This window comes from Myotis myotis, unplaced genomic scaffold (genome assembly GCF_014108235.1).
Source record: "Myotis myotis isolate mMyoMyo1 unplaced genomic scaffold, mMyoMyo1.p scaffold_m19_p_12, whole genome shotgun sequence".
Classification (NCBI taxonomy): domain Eukaryota; kingdom Metazoa; phylum Chordata; class Mammalia; order Chiroptera; family Vespertilionidae; genus Myotis; species Myotis myotis.
Window position 1 is genome coordinate 18105974 of NW_023416316.1, and position 20856 is coordinate 18126829.

The 20856-nt window shown below is 40.1% G+C and overlaps 1 protein-coding gene across 6 annotated transcripts in view; it reads left to right on the top strand.

Annotated features, from left to right (window-relative positions):
- The window catches only part of ELP1 (elongator acetyltransferase complex subunit 1), a 59237-nt gene that overhangs the window by 20949 nt on the left and 17432 nt on the right, over positions 1–20856 (top strand). For all 6 annotated transcript variants that reach the window (XR_004971188.1, XM_036330090.1, XM_036330093.1 and 3 more), the window contains 16 exons: positions 2234–2464; positions 3335–3505; positions 6797–6896; positions 8525–8707; positions 11110–11216; positions 11768–11871; positions 12995–13048; positions 13138–13243; positions 14061–14176; positions 14536–14609; positions 15337–15415; positions 15508–15587; positions 16729–16866; positions 16972–17057; positions 17343–17491; positions 20484–20607. Coding sequence is in view for 5 of the 6 variants with exons in the window: in XM_036330090.1 (XP_036185983.1) it covers positions 2234–2464; positions 3335–3505; positions 6797–6896; positions 8525–8707; positions 11110–11216; positions 11768–11871; positions 12995–13048; positions 13138–13243; positions 14061–14176; positions 14536–14609; positions 15337–15415; positions 15508–15587; positions 16729–16866; positions 16972–17057; positions 17343–17491; positions 20484–20607 (1902 nt within the window). In the remaining variant the exon portion in view is untranslated. The remainder of the gene's footprint in view (positions 1–2233; positions 2465–3334; positions 3506–6796; positions 6897–8524; positions 8708–11109; positions 11217–11767; positions 11872–12994; positions 13049–13137; positions 13244–14060; positions 14177–14535; positions 14610–15336; positions 15416–15507; positions 15588–16728; positions 16867–16971; positions 17058–17342; positions 17492–20483; positions 20608–20856) is intronic.

Sequence of the window (20856 nt, forward strand, 5' to 3'; positions counted from 1 at the left end):
AAAATATATATTACTAACCAATGTTTACTCAGTAATTAATAAATAAATAATTTCTTTAGAAAATTGAAAGATAAAAAGTCACCTGATTGTGTATGTTAACCACATCTACAGAATACCTTCCCAGCAATATCTAGACTAGTGTTCAGCCTGGCACCATGGCCTAGCCAAGTTGACATATAAAATTGACCATTACAGGTCACCAGTAATTTCTTAGATGGTTTTGCTACAGGAAGTCACAACGCTGACCAAAGGAATACTACACTGTGAAAGTGAAAGGGAAATTGGATTAGATACAAGAATTGTCTCTATACCTTTTAAGTTGTGTAAATAGGTATTTTTTAGTGTATACGTAATAGGTGAAAACATTACACAATAAAGATGAGAAGGAAAATAGTTAATCCATAATTCTGTCTCTTTAATAATCACTGTTGAAATTTTCTCATCTTCCAGATTTTATGGATATGTTTCAGTATAGCCATGATCTCATTTTTGTTATGCATATAGATAGGTATGATGCATCAGTAACTTACTTTTCTACTGCCACATACGTATTTCCACTTTAGATAGCCATCTATATTATTTTAAATTACTGGATAATATTCATTTGTGCTGCAGTTTATTAAATCCCATATTGTTAGACTTTTAAAGTTTTGTAATTCTTCATTATCAATAATAATGCACTGAATATTTTTTCATTCACTCATTCATTCATTTGATGCAGTGGTTTTTAACACTGGCTGCACCTTTATTTTTTTTTATTTTTATTTTTTAAATATATTTTTATTGATTTCAGAGAGAAAGGGAGAGGGAGAGATAGAAACATCAATGAGAGAATCATTGATTGGCTGCCTCCTGCATGCACCCTACTGGGGATCGAGCCTGCAACCCGGACATGTCCCCTGACTGGGAATTGAACCATGTTCTCCTGGTTCATAGGTTGAGCTCAACCACTGAGCCACACCCGGCTGGGCAACCCTGGCTGCACCTTTAGAAAACAAAACAAAACACTTTCCAGGCCTCATCTTATTGGATTCATTGTATCGGAATGAAAACTATCCATATTTAATTTAAAAGCAAAATGCTTCCAGATAACTTTTAACATGCAGCCAGGGCTGAGAACCACGGTGTCAAGGGCAGGCAAGGCACTGATATGCTCAGGATATGTGTTACATAAGAATAGCCATGATTCCTGTTATCACAGCATGAGCAGAAAGTTTAGCTTACCAACTCACTGCTAGGGAAATGTATTGCGAGAGCCAGGTGAGAGAACTAGGTTAGATTTGCTGTAATCACTGAATTAAGAATTAGTGAGCTGGGAGATAAAGGAAATAAATTTCTTAATATAATCAAGACCTTCATTTATTTGTGTCATCTGTTTAATAAAAGTTGTTTTGACTTGACATGATTAGGTCTTTTTTTTAGCTTTATTGAGATATAATTGATGTATAACTGTGTAAGTTTAAAATGTACAATGTATGATTTGATACATGTATATATTGTGAAAAGTTTACCACAATGAGATTCACCTCACATAATTACCATTTTTATTGTTGTTATTGTGAGAACATTTAAGATCAACTCTCTTAGCAACTTTCAAGTATACGTTACTATATTGTTAGCTGTAGTCACCATGCTGTACATTAGGTCCCTGGAGCTTACTTATCTTGTAACTGAAAGTTTGTACCCTTTTACCAACATCTCCCCATTTTCCCCACCCTCCAGGATTAGGTCTCTGCTTTTAATAGATGTTGGAAAAGATAATTGCTTGCTAATCTCCCTCAGACAGCTGAATCCTAGTTAATACCAGAGAGCCTTGCACCCAGTTGCATGCAAAGCACTTGGGAGAAAGTAATAAGCAACTTAAGCTTAATAGAACATAGTGGTGCTAGTCCAGAACTTCTGGATTGAGTGTTTTAATACTTTTAATCTTCTTTCTAATTCTTTATGAAAAAAACAACTGACTAAAACACTGTCTTGTCTTAGCCTTCCATCCTCACGATTGAAAAGTTTGAAGGTAGAGGCAAAAATAAACATGTGTTTCTGACTTTATTGAGCTTGACATTTTGTCTTCATGGAAAATTGCCTTTTGCCAATTATTGTTAATCTTATTTTAATGGAGAGGCTGAGCAGGAAGGATCATTTGAAAAAGAAAAGTTTGTCCCATCCTCCTCTAGCAAATGGGATGAGGTCTTGTCCTCCAGCCCCTGAGGCCTCCTTTCATTTTCCCTTGCAGTTCAGCTCTGGACTGTGGGGAACTACCACTGGTATCTCAAGCAAAGTCTGATCTTCAGCGCCTGTGGGAAGAGCAAGGTTGTGTCTCTGGTGTGGGACCCGGTGACCCCGTACCGGCTGCACGTTCTCTGTCAGGGCTGGCACTACCTCTGCTATGACTGGTGCTGGACGACCGACCGGAGCTCGGGGGATTATTCAAGTGACCTGGCAAACGTGGCTGTCATCGATGGAAGTAAGCAGCTAGAAAAGGTGTCTGTGAGCCTGGAAGGGGCCCCTGAGCCGGTGCCTGCAGATGTGGTGGTTTGGCTAAAACAATGGGGAATATTTATTTGGTTGGTTGGTTGGTTTATCTTTATTTATTTGTTGTTTTGTTTGGATGAGAATGCCCATAGATGGGGCATGTACTTTCCTGAGGACCATAGTCCCTCCTCCCCACATCCACCTCCCACCCCAATTCCTCATTGTGCTGCATCCATGGTCTTCACATACTTACTGGTCTGGCCTTTGAAGACATTGAAAATTCTGACCCTGGCCAGAGGAGACAGTCGTGTTAGGGTTTTAGATGTGTTTGCCTTGTCTTTTGCCCTGACTCAGATTTTCATTGACCCTTGCTTCTAAGATTGTAATGGGAGCTGCTGTACTAATTCATGTTCTGTGTAGTGGTCATAATACTGATTTAATAATCATATGATCTGAGTAGAGGACTTAATCATATATGCCTTATTACCACATCCATGCGGAGGGAAGTGCTTCAAGGATTTTAAAGACATTGATTTCCTTGCGTTAGCCTGGCTTGGTTGCAGCCAAAGCTAGAACTCTGATCTCTTGACCTTGTCATAGCTCCTGGCTCCTAAAACCTCCAAGACCAGAGACGGACTTCTCCAGGTCTGGAGGGGACAATAGCCTGATATAGACATAGTCCATGATATTTCCTCCCCCTACACGATGTTTATTGATGATTAAAACACCAAAAATTATTTTAAAGAATTGCTGTATATCTCCTACCACCATCATTAGTTAGTGGTACTGTGCTGTTCTGATGCCTTATTTCACAATTGAACATCCATGTGTCTGATCCTCCTTCTCCTTCTGTCACATGCAGACAGGGTATTGGTGACAGTCTTCCGGCAGAGTGTAGTCCCACCTCCCATGTACACCCATCGAATGCTGCTCCCAGAGCCTGTGAATCAAGTCATGTTCTCTGCGTGCCCTGAAAGGAGTAACGACCTCGCTATCCTTGATGCCAGCAACCAGATTTCTGTCTATAAATATGGTATGTTCAGAACTGTTACAAGATGTTCTGAGTCAGGTTTCCCCTCTAAAAAGCAAGTTATAGTTTGATGTTGCCTTCGCTCTAGTGCTTCTAAAAATTTTAAAATTTATAATTAATACCTTTATCATCTTATTTAATTGGCTTGTGGGGGGGTCTTTTTGAGGGAATTTCAGTCTTATAAGAGCTATTCCTTTGCTTTGTTGAACTTGAAGAGTCAGTTATTTAAAGAATAACATTCAACCCTGGAAATAGGATGGTATCTTATTACACCTGTAACGTGTTTTACAGTTTTCATTGCCTTTGCACATATTTTCAGTTGATCTCACAGCACTCCTAGGAGCTGTGTCACAGATGGACTTTTTTGTTTTTGTTTTTTTACGTTTTTGTTGATTTTAGAGAGAGAGGAAGGGAGAAGGATAGAGAGATAGAAACATTGATGAGAGAGAAACACATCCATTGGCTGCCTCCTGCATGCCCCCTACTGGGGATTGATCCTGCAACCCGGGCATGTGCCGTGACCAGGAATGTAACCAGTGACCTCTTAGTTCATGGGTCAACGTCACTCCACCACTGAGCCATACTGGTTGGGCTGGCTTTTTTCTTTTTTATAATGAAGGATAGAATGCCAGCGGGTTTGCAATTTGCTTCAGGAAGCATGGACAGGGAGTCCAACTGAGGTGTCATAGCTTCTAATCCAGTTGTTTTCCACAGCCCCATTGCTCTCAGTTCCTAGTTGCTTTCCTGATGGGCTGGGGAAACCCGACACTTGTTTTTAGTTGTGAGTTCTATGTTCATGTCATGAATTATACAGGCAAATGGCGCTGGTGGCCTTGTTTTCAAATAACTTACGCATTCTCAGAGAACAATTTAGCTGCTAGGATAGAATAATCAAAATTAATTTATATTGGAATTCCCTGCTAATCAGTGTTTCTGTTGAATCAGCAGGCTTCTGTTTATACTAACAATACAGTAGGCCCTCCTTTTGTTCAGTGTCATTTTGTTGGAATGTTGATGAGATGCTGTGTAGGAACTCTTGTTTATACCAGTTACCTTATGATAAAATAGATTTTGTTACATATCATTTTGTTTAAAGTCACAGAACCCATTGACGGTATTAAGTAAGGACTTACTGTACTTGGATATGTCTCCAGCTACTCTGATTTTAGTTTCAATCTGTAAAATGCTATAACAGTTCTCCTTAAACTTTTTTATTCTTAATAACTTTTAAAGAAGTAATTTGTTCATTGTTAAGGAAAATCAGAAAAAGCAGAAATTAACTTCTTTTCAAAGTAGACTTTATTATCAACCTGTAATATCAAAAGTAAATAAGTGATTGTCTTTATACTTGACTACTGTTACTGCTGGTTTTCTTAGCTTAAAAGAATCAGATGTAGAGTAAGCTTTTGTGGTGCTTACTAGATGATACTAATTTAAGATTGTATAATTGTTTATTGTTTTACTATGTACAGAATATTTTATCCTACATTCACTTAAAAAATAACGTTATTCACATCACTCATCCACTTAGGGTATACAGCTCTATGGTTTTTAGTATATTTGCAGTTTTGCAACCATCAACACAGTCAATTTTAGAACACCTCTCTCCCCAGAATGAAACTCTGTAGCACCCTACATTCATGATCAGATAGGGCAGGTTAGACCTCCGCTCCCTGGTGGTGTGTCAGGTGGCTGTGTGCGGGCAGGCCGTGGTGTGGGCACGGGGAGGCAGACATACCAGTGGGGCTGCTCAGAGTGACTAGGCAGGAGATGGTGAGAGTTTGAGCCAGGGAAATGTCTGTAGAAAAATACAAAGTGGGGAGCTGGAAGCCTTTGAGAGTGGGGAGCATGTTGTAGCGTATTTGGGTATAAAAGAGTCTGGGAAAAGGTTGTAGGAGTTGTTACTAAAATGTAGGATGTATAGATTAGGCTTTTTTTAAAAATTGTTTTATTGCTTAAAGTATTACAAAGAGTATTACATATGTCTCCTTTTTTTCCCCGCCCTTGACAATCCCCTGGGAGATTAGGCTTTTTAAACACGGCGCAATTTCAGACGATGGCCCTGGTGTGAACAGCTCACCTGCGCAGGGAGCATAGCAGGAGGCAGGGGGAGTCAGGATTGCTGTGTAGAGCAGCGAATGTCAGCTGTTGTGCAGGTGACAGTGAATGTTGAGGAATAATGCATTTTATTAGGATTAAAAGGAAAGAGGAGAGGAAAGATTGGAAGTTGATGTTAAAGTCAGGATATTCCAGTTTGAGGTCTCAGAGTGGACAAGTCAGAATACTGATAAGGGCTACTGAGCCGACGAGAAAGAGATTGTGATACAAACGAACAACTTGGAGGCGAGTAGTGCACCTTTGCGTCCAGTGGAGACAAATTAGATGCCAGAACTTGCATAGGAGACATTTGCTGTGTCCCGAGTGTTGCTCCATGTTTATTGATTGTCTCTTATATGACACCTTTTATTCTAGTCCATATGATTGTGGAATTTATCTTCTAGTTGGGGAGAAGTATAGTAAATAAAAGTTGAAGTCTATGAGATGGTAAATGCTGTGGAGAAAAATAAGCAAAGTCAGGGTATGGGAGAGCATGAGGTGGTCAGGAAGCCTCTATGTGAAGGTGACATTCAAGCAGAGACCCAGTGGCAATTGGAGAGGGAGCCATGTGAATCCTGGGGTAAGAGCATTCTAGGCAGAGTAGAGAGCAATGGCAAAGGTGTTTGTCTGTGTAGGAAAGAGCCAGGAGTTCAGGGAGGCTGCAGAGGGGGGAAGGGGGGAGGGTGGTGGGTGGAGTCAGAGAGGTGACAGGAAACAGTTCTCGTTGGCCTCAAAGGCTCTGGTAAGACCTCAGTGTTTATTCTGTGGGAGACAGGAAGCCTCCGGAGGGTGTAGAGCAGAAGAGCGTGGTGTTCTGACTCAGTTTTTTAAAGGGTTGTATTGGCTGCTGTGCAGTGAATAAACTGGATCAAGAATGGAAAGAGAATATCTTTTGATGAAGGATGCCAGGTTGGTGAGAGTGGTGGTGGAGCAGTGGAGGAAGTAGCACTGGCGTGAGAGGGCAGCCCTCCCTGGTCTTGCTGAGGTACAGCGAGGATTGTGACTGGTAGTATGAAGGGGAAAAAAGATTTGGTTAAGCCTGAAAGGTAGGCAGAGATTTTAAAAAGAGATTGAGATGTGACTGCTTTCTAGATTGCTTTGTTTGTAAAGTAGTTTGACTTCCAGAACCCCATAAACTTAGTATGAGGAGAAGTGTTCATAGTTTGATATAATTGGACTTGCAATTTTGTTTTCTAGGTGATAGTTCAAGTGTGGATCCTACGGTGAAACTGGGAGCTGTGGGTGGAAGTGGATTTAAAGTTTCCTTTGAGACACCTCATCTGGAAAAGAGATACAAGTAGGTGGTTCTTAGTTATCGGAACGTCTGGGAACAGAAGGAGCCAGCATTTACTCCTAAATTACCCAGTTGGTATCCTGTGCTTGTTGCTGAGTGGAACAAGTAGATACCACACCTGGGTGCTGGTTTTTCAGCCCCGTTGGGGAAGCCACTTACCTGGATTTTGATCCATGAAGGATGATGGGTGCAGGAGAGCCCAAGTAATAAACCAGCCTAAAACCCATTCTTCTCAACAGTCCTTGGTTCTCCAGGGAAACATTGCATGGGAAGATGGAGATGAATTGACAGGGCAAATTGCATTCATGTACCTAAATGGGGATGTCTAGGTTATTAACATATGGCTGACCTATAGCAGCCTCTGTCTTTGCCTCCACCTACACTCCAAAACCTCTGGGTGCTATGTTTTGAGGCTTTCAGTTTGGAAATCAGAATACATTTTCCCATGGAAATAATACTAGAAATGACTGGGTGTAATTGAAAATCTCAGGTATACTATAGGCATTATAAAATGACCCAGAAGCCAATTTATAAATTATAATGCCATTCCTGTGAGAATCCAGGATTTGAGTCTATTCTTGATGAGTCTATGCTCTTAATTCCTGCTCTATTCTGTCTCCTGGGAGCATTTATTCCTAAATTAATAGTAATAATAAACTGACTAGAGCAAATAACTGAAAGTTTCTTAAATATATGCAATATATTTCATAAATGTATATATGTATCTAACCTGTGTATGATTTGGGGGCTGCCTATATATAATGCTTAGAAGTTTTCAAAGAACATTTGTATGGATGATTTTATTTCACAGACTTGAAACCACTAGAGGAAGAAAGTGTAAGGCAATGTAGAATATAGTTTCATTTAGAGAAGTCTTCATGAGGGACGCGAATACTTATCTCAATCCTTGAAGCAGGAGTAGGACTAGGTGAGGATTGCAGAGGAGGATTGGGAACATTAGGTGTGGCGGGCAGAGGAATGTCAGCAAGAACCAGGTGGGGGTGCTCCTGCATGGGGCTGCGTGCAGTGGAGAGGCTGAGTCCTGGGAGCTGGTTGAGGAGGAAGATTGGGCTAGATACCCGCTCCTTCAGTGCACGCCGAGGGTTTGCTGCTCGAACTCAAAGTCAAGAAGTGGCCATTATGAGTCCTGTATGAGGCAGCAAAAAGTGCTGTCCTCTGCTGCATAAATGCCACAGAAGAAGATGTTAGAGGCAGGGAGACTCTCAAGTTAATGTATTCATTTTGGTATGAGATGCTTGGGAAAGGACCCATTCTATTGAAGTCCAGCTAGCTGCTGCAGTTTGGTTTGAATGCTCGTAAGTGGGACAGTGGAAAACCTCTGGGTTTATTAGTGTAGGGTCAACCCAGGGCAGGTAATTTTCTTGTGTGGTCAGATTCATAAATCTAAAGCTCTCAGAGAATAAGAAACAATATTAAATAAACAGAAACCACATTTTAGAACCAGACAAACAGTATTTTGAGGGTTTTTAGTATTTGACATCATTTCAGGTTTTGCCTCTACATATAACCAGGTGTTGCCTGTATACAGGGTGCTTCATTCTTCCTTCATTCAGGGAAATCTCAGTGGTATTAAAGTTTCATTCTTGGATATTCTTCAATATTTAAAACAGAATTCAGTTTGAGAATAGTGAGGATCAAGAAGTAAATCCACTGAAGCTCAGCTTTCTCACCTGGATCCAAGAAGACGTCTTCCTGGCCGTACGCCACAGTCAGTCCAGCCCACAGTCCATCATTCACCATCTCACCGTGGCCTCTTCCGAGACAGATGACCAGCAAGGACAGCTCACTATTAGGTATCACAGCCCTTCTGTGTTCCATGTGGTAATAGAGTTATGCTTTTCTGTTTTGTCGTTATGAGCATAGGACTTTTTTCGGCTTCTAGTGAGGTAGTTTAAGAGGCAGTAGCTTCCTTGTTAGACACACTTGGGATGAGGTTAGGTCTAATTTTGAGTCATGTCAAAATACAGGCCGAAAATGTGTCAAGAAGTGGTGAAAAAGAGGACAAATACCAACAGATGAGGCAAAACATTTTGAATTGTGTTAAAATTTTTAATTGAGCATATGCTTATCTTCCAGCAAGGCAATTGCTAGCCCATGAGAATCAGTCACTCTGATTACCCTTGTTAGTTATTAAAATCAGTTATGTTATAAGATCTATTTATATGTGCTACATTTTGATGTCTGGCCTCTCTTTACGTTCTGTTTGGCACATGATGCATTTACTACTGAAAAGTCTCTATTTTTCTTTTATAAATCATCTTTTTGTTTTTATTTTTTAACTTTATAGTTTCATTGAGGTATAATCAACACACAACAAATTACACAAATTTGTGTATACAATTTGATAACTTTTGATATCTGTATGCATCCATGAAGCCATACAATCAGGAAATAGAACATATACTTTCCCCATAAACGTTTCCTTATGCCTCTTTGTGACATACCCCTCTGTGTCCGCTACCATTCCCAATCAGCCAGAGATCTGTTTTCTGTCATGGTAGATTGCATTTTATAGGATTCCTCTATTTTTCTTTGCTAAATTTCACTGCCCCCTAGCCTTGAGTTTCATTTTGATCCCTGACTGCGTCTTTGTCATGTAACAAGTTCTGGTTCATGAATGCGGTTTTCTGTAAGGCAAGCCCTGTTGTGCAGTAGATAGATAGCATTGTCTGGGCAGCTCTGGAAAATCCTCATGTTTCCAGTGTCACATTTGGCTCCTTGGGCATACACTGATATTACTCTCTAGCTTCATTTGTGATGAAAGATCTGCTTAGATTTAAACTCTGAAAACCCTTATTGCAAAATTAGGATCCTTTCCTCATTGTATACATCAAACATTCTGATGCAGTCATTAACTCCTTATCTTTGATTCATAACTCTTTATATTTTTAAAAGCTTTTTGTGAATATGTCTCGATGCAGAAAATGTTGTAGCTACATGTAGCACTTCAAGATAACCAGGAATTTACTTTTGAAAAGCAAAGCAGTTTTCATTAGACATGTCTAAATTATGAAATTTCTACTTTTCAAAGTTTAAAATTCTTTTTTTTAAGAATTTTTTTTATTTTTAATTACACTTAAACTATATTTCTGGTGTACAACATAGTGATGAGACATAAAATTTAAAATTATTTATAGAAAAAAAAGCTAGAGGCAGTCATTTCATTTACTGAAAAGGGAATGAGAAAGTCATTTTAAAAATATTTCTGTTGCTTTGACCTTTGTTTCTCAAAACAAGACTGTTTGTTCATATAAAATATCAGTGTTTTTGAGGAATATAAAGTCCCTTGATTAGCTTGCAGCTCTTACTAGCTTACATATTACAGTTCGTCTTTACAAAAGGTACTCTTCTTAGTACTTTACCAATATTACGGATGTCTCACAGGACCTCTTTGGAGTATGTACTGTTAGCGTTTTACAGCTGCGACAGCCAAGGCACAGGGCATGGTAACAGCTTGCCTGAGATCCCAGTCCCAGCAAGACTAGCTCCAGAGTCTGTTCTCTTAACTTACAGATAATTTATCCTCACAGAACTTGGGACATTTTGGTATTTCATAGATTGGTTTAAAAAATCTTAGACTAAATGTTAGCATTGGAATCATTTTTTTTAATCACTATCTCTTTAAATTCCTTTAAGACATATCTAGTCTCTTTAAGATGTATACGTTCATTGACTCAGGAAAAAATACAATGGCAACAGCACATTTCCCCTCTCCCCATGAATGAAGACCCACAGATTTCCATGAACGAATATGATAGTGATAGAGAGTGTTCTATGTTCCTACTGACTCACTGCTTCATTAATGTAGTTTATATTTTAAGAAGACAAAAATATTATTCATACCAAGTATGTCTAATGAAGGTGGTAAGTTGCAATAAGTTATAATGAGTTGCTGGCCAGAATAGGAATGATAACTTCACAATGTAGACTCCAGCTTATTTGTATTGTGGAAAATAGTGTGATGTGACAGGTAATCGCTTAATCTGGGCTTGTGATTGCAATAGTTTATCGTGTGTGTGTGTGTGTGTGTGTGTGTGTGTGTGTGTTGTGTATATTGTATTGAAATAAGCAGAGTAGCACCGAAAGGAAATTGCTTGTTTCTTTTTCTGTTTTGCAAAATCTGTGAAATGTCACTGCTTTTGAGAAAAACTAGATCTATTCACATCCCCTCCCTCCCTTTTTTTAATTTTGTCAGTTCATCTGTGACAGTGGATGGGGTCATAATCAGCCTATGTTGCAATTCCAAGACCAAGACAGTAGCATTGCAGCTAGCTGGTGGCCAGATACTGAAGTACCTTTGGGGTGAGTATCACAGTGAGGAAAGCATGTTTATGACTTATATGATGTTTCATTGTTAAAAACATGACTTGTATCTTGCCTGTGCCACATTGACTGTTAGGTCTTTTAACTACTCTGGAAAACCCTAAGCTATAGCAAGGATTTGCAGGTGTTTTCTTTTTTTAAAAGAATTTTTATTGATTTGTAGACAGACAGGAAGGGAGAGGGAGAGAGAAAAACATCATGTGAGAGCAAAACATTGATCAGTTGCTTCCTTCACACCCCCTACCAGGGATCGAGCCTACAACCTGGGCATGTGCCCTAATGGGGAATTGAACCAGCAACCTTTCAGTGCATGGGATGATGCTCCAACCAACTGAGCCACACCGGCCAGGGTGGCAGGTGTTTACTACCTGTTTTCTCTTGTAATGAATTGGAATACCCTAATGAGTTTGCAGAATACATTTGGAAAATAATCCAAATTGCATGTTAAGTGTTTTAGTAAGTATTAATGGGACAGTTTTTGTACAAAGAGCAGACCAGCTCTTGGTAAACCTCCTCTGCTAATCCTGCAGAATCCCCTTCTCCAGTTGTTGAACCCTGGAAGAACCCGGGTGGATTTCCTGTTCAAATTCCTTATGAATGCACACAGACTGAATTGGCCGTGATTGGAGGGAAGGTAAGTAATCACAGGGCAGAAAAATTTACCACTTAAAAGTAGGGACCCAAGATCTGATAGCATTAGGTACAAAGAGTATGGGCTTTGGAGGTGAGCCTGGATCCACTAAATCGTAAGGCAACATTGAGAAGGCCCAGTTCCCAGAGCCCCAGCTTCCTCTGTGAGATGGAATTAAGAGGTTGCCTGGCAAACAGGCTTTAGTTAATCCCTTCCTCGGAGTTATAAATTTAAAAATAGAATGCAGTTAGCAAACTTTCATCCCCAGTTGTACAGAACAGACACAGTTAGTTTTATTAAATTCCTTTTGGGAACAACAGAAATGTAATCTTGAAAGTAGTATTCTGTAGTTGTCATTCATCAAATATTAAAATGCCTATAATTGTGGTGGGTGGTAGGATACAGTTGTTATAAAGCAAAACAGCTATTCAATCCCTTGTTCTTGGGACTTTATACTCTATCAACAGATTATATGATTAGCCCCTCCAACGGGAGAATGAAGGAAACAAGCAGGGTGTAATGACAGAGAATGGTGAGGTGCTGGGGACTAAGTGGAGGAGGGTAGTTGTGAGGACAGGGGACCTACTTTGGTGGAAAGCTCTATGGTGTGGTGTGTGTACTGAAGAGAAGTCTCCCCGAGGAAGGGAGAGTGTTCCAGGGACAAGGAACTACACATCTTGAGCTTGGAAAGAGATCAGCTTATTCAAGGAACTGAATGGAAGCAGTGTGGCTGGGACTCAATGAAAGGCCATAGGAAGGAGTGTGGATTAAGATTATTAGTAATTTTAAATCAGCAGAATAATGTGATTTGCTTCATGGTTTGGAATGTTTTCTGGCTGCCGGGTGGGGAGTAGGTTGGAAAGGAACGAGTGTGGAAGTGACTGTTGGAGTAGGGGCAGTGAGGGCAGAAAGGTGGCATATTTGAGATGCAGGTAGGAGATAGAAATGTCAGGGCCTGCAGATGGATTGGATGGCTTCTGGACCAACCACATCTAACATATCTATTCAGTCCTGATTACAGAGACTTAGATGTGAAATCACAGGTCAGTAGAACTGTGTGATTGAAAGGTTAGGTTAAACTAGTTTGGTTAGAATTGTTTATAATTTCAGTTTTATTTCTTTGCAGGAATATGTCCTTGGTCTGACTAACAGATGTCGCTTTTTCATCAATGACAATGAGGTATAAAGGCGTGGTTTGGTGACGGATCTTCTTCAGTGTTGTCTCCAAGTAATAAAGCTAAATTTCCCCTTGTCTCCATTACCTTGTAGGTTGCTTCCAATATCACGTCATTTGCAGTATATGATGAGTTTTTGTTGTTAACAACTCATTCTCACACCTGCCAGTGTTTTTGTCTGAGTGATGCTTCATTAAAAAGTAAGTTCTCAGTGTATAAAATAGAAAATGGTCCCTCTTCTGCTATCTTCTGTCCTTTGAGGTCTTGATGACTTCCAAGTTCTTCACCTACTTTGGCTTTTGACTGTGGAGTCCTGGACAGGAGAATACCATTAGAGTTTAGTTCCTTCGTCCCTAATCTCAGCACAGCATCGCAGTTCAATCATCCTGCACCAGTTAGCAAAGACTTCCAGAAAAGGAAGTCCTTCCTTAAGCAGAATATTCTGAAGTTAAACAAAAATTGTTCAGGGAATTTCATTAGTTAACTACTTTAGTATTTTACTTTGAGTTACCAGTAAATACCAAACGAGCAATATGCAGTGACTTCTTTGTAATCTTTTCTCACTGTGCCACCCTCCGCTGTACCCTCTGAAGGACTTCATCTGGAGTTTGTAGGAAATTGGCTGTTTTTTCTTCTATTCCATGCCCACCCAGCCGCTCACCTTCAACCCCACCCCCCTGTGTATGTGTATTTTCCTTATTCTGAAAATCCCCATTGGAAATGGAATCATTCCCTGGTATGATTATAGTGCTAAGAAAGAGAGAAGCTGCCCATTCTCCCTGTGCCTTCCAAGTCAGTTGATGAGCTGTGTGTGAGAATATGCATGAAGGCTCTGAGAGAGGGCAAGTTCGAGGGATGAGACTTTATCAGAAAGGCTGATGGTCTTGAGGTTGAGTGGGAGAGCAAAGGAGCCTGGTTAGTAACTGCTCTCCTGTATTTCAGGTAATGTGCGGTTTCAGCTGCAGGTAATGGAGAGTGCCTGGTCATGACAGTGATTAAGGCCCATGTTGTCTCTAGCATTACAGGCAGGTCTGAGCAGCAGTCACGCGTCTAACGGGGAAACGCTGCGGATGGTGGAGCGGGGTTCACGCATTGTCACTGTTGTGCCCCAGGACACAAAGCTGATACTGCAGGTAAGCTGATTTTCCAGGCTGTTTCTGATTGCCATTGGACAGTCAATACCAAACAGTTCTTGCAGATTGTATTTTAGGCTCTCTTTTCATTTGAGTAATTTATTTAAGTCTTTCCTTGCCAGGTTCTGTTAGCTTTATTACAAAGCAGTGTTCATACAGGCTCTGCCCAGTAAGGCTAAAAGGGAAGCTTTTCTGGAAAGTCAATATAAATATTGAGCACAACTAGATTCTGCTAAAAGTGTGCTCATTTTACCTCGCGTGGTAGTTCACTGTGAAGTTAGGTAAAGTTGTGTAGCCTGGGTATTTAAATGTTTTCTATTTAATTTAAAACATTATTATTTTGATTTATATATTTTAAGATGCCAAGGGGAAACTTAGAAGTTGTTCATCATCGAGCCCTGGTTTTAGCTCAGATTCGGAAGTGGTTGGACAAGTAAGTACCACGTACAGGACTAGTTAGCTTGTTATGACTTACATGTGAAGATCATAAGTATCCTTTTAAGGTTTAAAACCTAAAAGTGGAAAACCTTCATTACAGATGTCAATCAGATTCTCAGAGGCTTTTTTTTTTTACACTTTGATTTTTCTTTTTAATCTTTATTAAATTGATTGTGGTGACATGGTCTACACTGATTTTAATGCCATATAGTATAGTGACATTTCCAGCAGAAGGGATCATGAAGCTCATCGTGTAAGTCAGGGCTTCCTAGCCTAAGGGGACCCTCATGGCTTCAGATGGGACACTGCACCAACTGACTCTGCATGTCTTTCTAGGCAGGAGGCCCGAGGCTTTCTGGTTCGCAGGGGGCCTGTGACCCAAAGTGCCTGAGCCACTGTTAGGAGGGAAATGATCCATTGTCTGACTCGGTACAGGAGAAGCTTTGCATTATTTTGTTAAGAAAGACCTAAGTCCCATGATGAGTGTGTCTGTGAGGATGTAGTCCTCATCCTGCCATGATGATTAAATCATTCCTTTTCAGAAGGTAAATGAATTTGGTAGCCGATTTTTTATTCTGTGATTTCAGACTGAAAATCCATTAGCAGTTGTTTGGCACTTGGGCTGTAATCTCATTAGAACTGGTTTGTATCATAATGAAAACGTGCTGGGTCCACGGAGCTTAGTTTTTGTGAAATGCCTTCTTTATCCATTCTCTTCACAGGCTTATGTTTAAAGAAGCATTTGAATGCATGAGAAAACTGAGAATTAATCTCAATCTGATTTATGATCATAACCCTAAGGTAACTTTCTCACGCTGCTGTGTACCCTAGCTTACTTTAGACTTGAACTAACGTGATCTGAACTAAAATGTTTTGTCCTTTTTTTTGGGTAGGTGTTTCTTGAAAATGTGGAGTCCTTCATAAAACAGATAGATTCTGTAAATCATATTAATTTGTTTTTCACAGAATTGAAGTAAGTATTTTGAATAATTCATGAGTATCATAGTCATGATTTTCTCTCTTCTAGTTAAGGAAATCAAATAGGTAGAGGAGAAAAATTAATGTCTAGTATTTTTTTTTTTATCACTATAACTTAACCATATGTACTGGATCTTTCCTTTTTTAAAACAATCTATTTAAAATTAAGACTTTAAGTATGTAGGTCAGAATTATTATTTGACTTTATTTTTAGGTAGTCATATAAAGCTGTTTTTATGAGTTTAAAAGAAAATGGTGTCTTCTTATGTCTGCATTGACCATTTCTCCAACTTTTTAATGAGAAATTTGAAACATAGAAAATTGAGAGAATTGTCACATGAGCATCCTGTACCTCCACCTAGATTCTAGAATACATATTTTTCTATATTTGCTTTATCACTATTTGCCACCTGTTCATGCATCATCTATTTTTAGACTAATTTCAAGGTAATTACATCAGTGTACCTGTACCTCAGTATTTCATTTTGCATAGCACTATCTAGAGTGTATCTTATCGTTTGCATATAGGGTCCTGCTGTATTTATAGTGAAATGCCATGATCAGTGTACCTTTCAGTGAGTTTTGACAAATGTATGCTTCCATGTAACCTGAACCTCTACCAGGTTCCCCCCAGTCCCTTCTCAGTCAGTCCCTGACCCCTAGGCAGCCACTGTTTTGAGTTTTACACCATGGATCAGTTTCACATGTTCAGGAACTTTATAAATGGACTCAGAATATTTATTTTTCTGTGTAAATAAAGCTTCTTTCCCATAGTGTATATTATCTTGAGATTCATCCATTTTACATGTATTCAAGATCCATCTTATTTATCACTCAATAGAATGCCACTGTATAAATATACTAGTTTGTTCATCATTCCCCAGTGATGGACATCTGGTCTGTGCCTTGTTTGGGCTCTCAGGTCTTTTGTAGACATGTTTTCATTTCTCAATAAATTTCTCCATTTTTTATCCTATATGAGTATTTTTATAATTAAACTTTTCCAATAGCTTTTTTTTTTTTTAATAGCTAGCTATTTTTATTTATTGTCTTATCAGCACACCTGGGTTTATGTGAATGGTTTGAGAGGGGACACAGGTTCAGTTAATGACCTTTTAATACACACTTGTTCTTAGGGAAGAAGATGTCACAACTACCATGTACCCTCCACCAGTTTCTGACACTGCCCCACAGTCCAGGGGTCTCGAGGGGAGTAAAGTAGACCTTATCTGCGATGCCATGCGAGCTGCCATGGAGAGCATAGACCCTGACAAGTACGTGTGCCGCGTTAGGGGCATCTTGTGAATGACACAAGCACATAGCTGTCCTTACTCTGTTCACCCTTCTCATCCTGTGTTGCTCTTCGCGTCTGACCTCAGGTACTGCCTGTCCATCCTCACCTCTCATGTGAAGAAAACAACCCCAGAACTGGAAGTTGTGCTGCAGAAGGTACACGAGCTTCAAGGTAGAGACCCGTTCACAGGAAGAGTGTTTTCGGGGCCTGCTTGTCTCAGCCTTCCCAGCTCGGGAGAGCACGCTGACCAGGACCAGGGTCACAGCACGGATTTAATGTGTGGCCTTTGAGGGGCCATGTTAAGATCTGTGTCATTCTTTTCAGTGCTGCATGTGCAAAAGGATCAGAGATATCTGTCTATTGGAAAATGTGTTTCTTTGTCTTCTGGTTATGATGCCAGGTGTGTGGGTTTTTGCCCAGATGGTTTTGTTCTGTTTTGTTTTCTGACGCTGACAGGAAGCACTACCCCTGTTCCTGATGGTGTGAGTGCTGAAGAGGCCCTGAAGTATTTGCTGCTGCTGGTAGATGTGAATGAATTATATGATCATTCCCTTGGGACCTATGACTTTGATTTGGTCCTCATGGTAGCTGAGAAGTCACAGAAGGTACGTGGAGTTGCTACTTTGCCATCTTTTTGGTTCTCGTTTATGTAATCATGGCAGCATGAATCCCTCTCCTAATGGAGCAGTGTTCTGCCCGATACTGTCCTGGGAGCACAGGGCTGGAGGCAGATCTGAGTCTCCGGGCCCACGCTTCTAAGTGCCATTCTCTATCATAGTTCTATGCTTATCAAAGTGTTTTGATTGCTAGGTTGAGCAAGTGAAATAAAATTATGTGGTTATTTTTAAGATTATAGGCATCTGTGTGAACAAATTCTCCTCTTATCAAGGAAATAGAACAAACGAATCCTATTCCAATTCAGGTCTCTATTTTGTAGCTCATTTTTCTAGTGGAAAGTAGGAACATGGAAAATAGAAAGGTTTGGTGCCTCTGCCCCCTTAGCATGCGACAGTCAAAATGTTTGAGCGCCCCTGGCCTGCACCTTGTTCATCTATTGTACAGCCTTGGTTTCATCCCCTACCATCCCTGTCTTTGCTCTTGTCCGGTGACCTTTCCAAAAAGGAAAACTTGATCCTTTATTCCTCTGTTTTAAATACTTTATAGTCCCCATGGCCCCAGCATGAAATTCAAAGGCCGTAATATTACTTAAACATCCTCTGTGATCTGTTCCCTGTGTATCTCTGTCCTCGTCTCTTCACGTTGTCCCCTTTTCTCTGCCCGTGGAGGAAAGGCAGTGCTTTTGTTGCCTTAGCCACCACACACCTTTGTGGATAACATGACTTCTGCCTCCCCCCTCAACCTCCCCATTCACCTGACTAATTCTCACTCATCTTGGTCAAAGGATGCCAAGGTGGCATCTGCCCAGTAGACCGTTCTTTTTCTTTTTTGGTGCCCTGATGGGATCGAACCCACAATCGGGATGACGCTCCAACCAACTGAGCCACCTCAGCCAGGGATCCCAGTAAGCCATTTTTGCCTCCCTGCCCACCGCCCAGGGATTGGAGGAGCTGGCCCCCATGTAATCCACTGCACCGTGTCTACCCCTGCAGCCCAGTCTGTCCTCTTCTAGACTATCTTTCCTGAGGTTCAGGGTTATGTTGCATCCCTTATACATGACTGAATGTTTTGGCCTGTAGTTATCTCCTACATCACATGCATGAACACTGATTATTTACTCTCGATTTTTTTCCTGTATTGTTCTTATGTGTCTGCCAGTGAAATTGAATTAAGAACAGGAAGCATCTCTTCTTCAGGAAGAAAATAATTTTTTTACGGGGCATGGCACAGAGCTGGAGAGTATCAGTGCCAACAAAAACTTGGTTGACAGGTCCTCAGAGTTTTGTGTCCAACTCAGTATAACTATGCCTTTGCAAATGGAGGGCTTGACATGTCGTGGAAACAGCTCTAAACACAGTGCCTTGCACTTTTAGGAGAAACTTGGATGCATTTGTTGAATATCTTACAGATTGGAACCTTGTTTTCCTTTTTAGCCTATGAAATAAGTATCTATTGTGAGACTTAGGTAAGAAGTAGTCATTATTCCTAATGAAAGCTAATAACACCCATATGTTAAGCATTTTCATCAAAAGTATTATGGTCCTAGCTGGTTTGGCTCAATGGATAGTGTTGGCCCTCAGACTTCGATTCCAATCACGGGCATGTACCTTGGTTGCAGGCTCGATCTCTCCCCCCCCCCCCCCCAGGTCAGAGTGCATAAAAGAGACAACATTGGTGTGTATCTCTCACATCAATATTTCTCTCTGTCTCTCCCCATCCCTTTCACTCTCTCTAAAAATTAATGGAAAAAATATCCTTAGGATTAGCAAAACAAAAAAAAAGTTGTATTATGTAGTTTAGCTTTTTCTATCTATATATTTGTAAAAGGCTAAGTGTCCATCTGACCGGTAGCTATGACATGTACTGACCACCAAAGGGCAGATGCTCAACACAGGAGCTGCCATGATGCACACTGACCATTTAAAAATAAATGGCACCACGGACCTGACGCCACCAAACCAACACTCAGCTTCCCCCAAGTGGGATACAGGCCCTGCCGCCACCCTGGAGTGACACCCCACCAAATGGCAGCCAGTGCTGCTAAGACCCCATGGCACAAAATGCAGTCCACAGCACAGCTTGGAAATGGTCACTGTGGGCACTGGGTAATGACGTCACATAGCAACGCCTGGCTTCCTCTCCCTAGTAACTAGTCTCCTTGGAGTTTCTGCAGCCCAGGAACTCGACTTGCTTTATAGCCAGGTGCAAACATTTTACAGTTTAACCAAATGTCTGTGAAGCTTTTTCATGTGCCTCATCTCATTTGATCCTCACAGAAGTCCTGGAGTAGGTAGATAGGAGACTCGGTAGAATCCTATTTTCTTTTCACTAGCTGTAAAATGGAGATTTAGAAAGTTTAGAAACTTGACCCTACTGAAAAGAAGAAATGGTGGACCTTGAAAATGACTTCAGGTTATCTCACTGCACAGAATATAGTCAAACACTGCTGCAGTTAAATACTTTACCCTTTGTTCTCCCTGCGTTATCTACAATAATAATCTGTTTCTTGTTAATATTTACTGCTGTGTTGCTGACAATTACCTGAAAGAGAAGTTGGGGTGCTTCACTGGCTGGAAAAAGTTTAGCTAAATCAGAAAGCAGGTCTAATTAAGCAAGTTTATTCTATATCTATAAAAGGCTCAGTTGACTCGTGCACACACAATACATATAAAGCTCTCACTGGTGCCAATCACACACGTGTATTTTGATCTGTCATTGTCAATCATTAATTTGGTTGACACTTCTATTACAGAGAAAGGGCAAATAGCGATATTAAAATATTTCTTCTAATTAATTTCCTTTCAATGTGCACGAATCCATGCACTGGGACACTAGTATTACATAAAAAGTAATCAATGTATTAATATGATACCTATTCTTAAAATTATGTAGCTTTGGATTTACTGCTATAATTATTATATGTTTATTTTTATAAGTAAATATCATAAGCAATAAAGTTCTATTTATAATTTTTTTTAGGATCCAAAAGAATATCTCCCATTTCTTAATACTCTTAAGAAAATGGAAACTAATTATCAGCGGTTCACTATAGACAAATACCTGAAACGGTATGAAAAAGCCATTGGCCACCTCAGCAAATGTGGTGAGTATGAGGATTATTATGCTCATTTCCACTTCAGATTTTCTTTGTAAGTAGGCAGGGTATAAATTTAAAAAAATGTTAGTTTAAACACACACTGCTTTCAATTTCCACTCCTGAAATCTTTAACAATTACATAAGTACACCTGATTTTATATGTTCTGAGAACTGAGGATAAAGCAAGTGTCTTTTAAAGAGCTGAGGGGCTCTGCAGCTAGGGAAATAGAGGTCCTTTTTGGGTTAAGAATGATT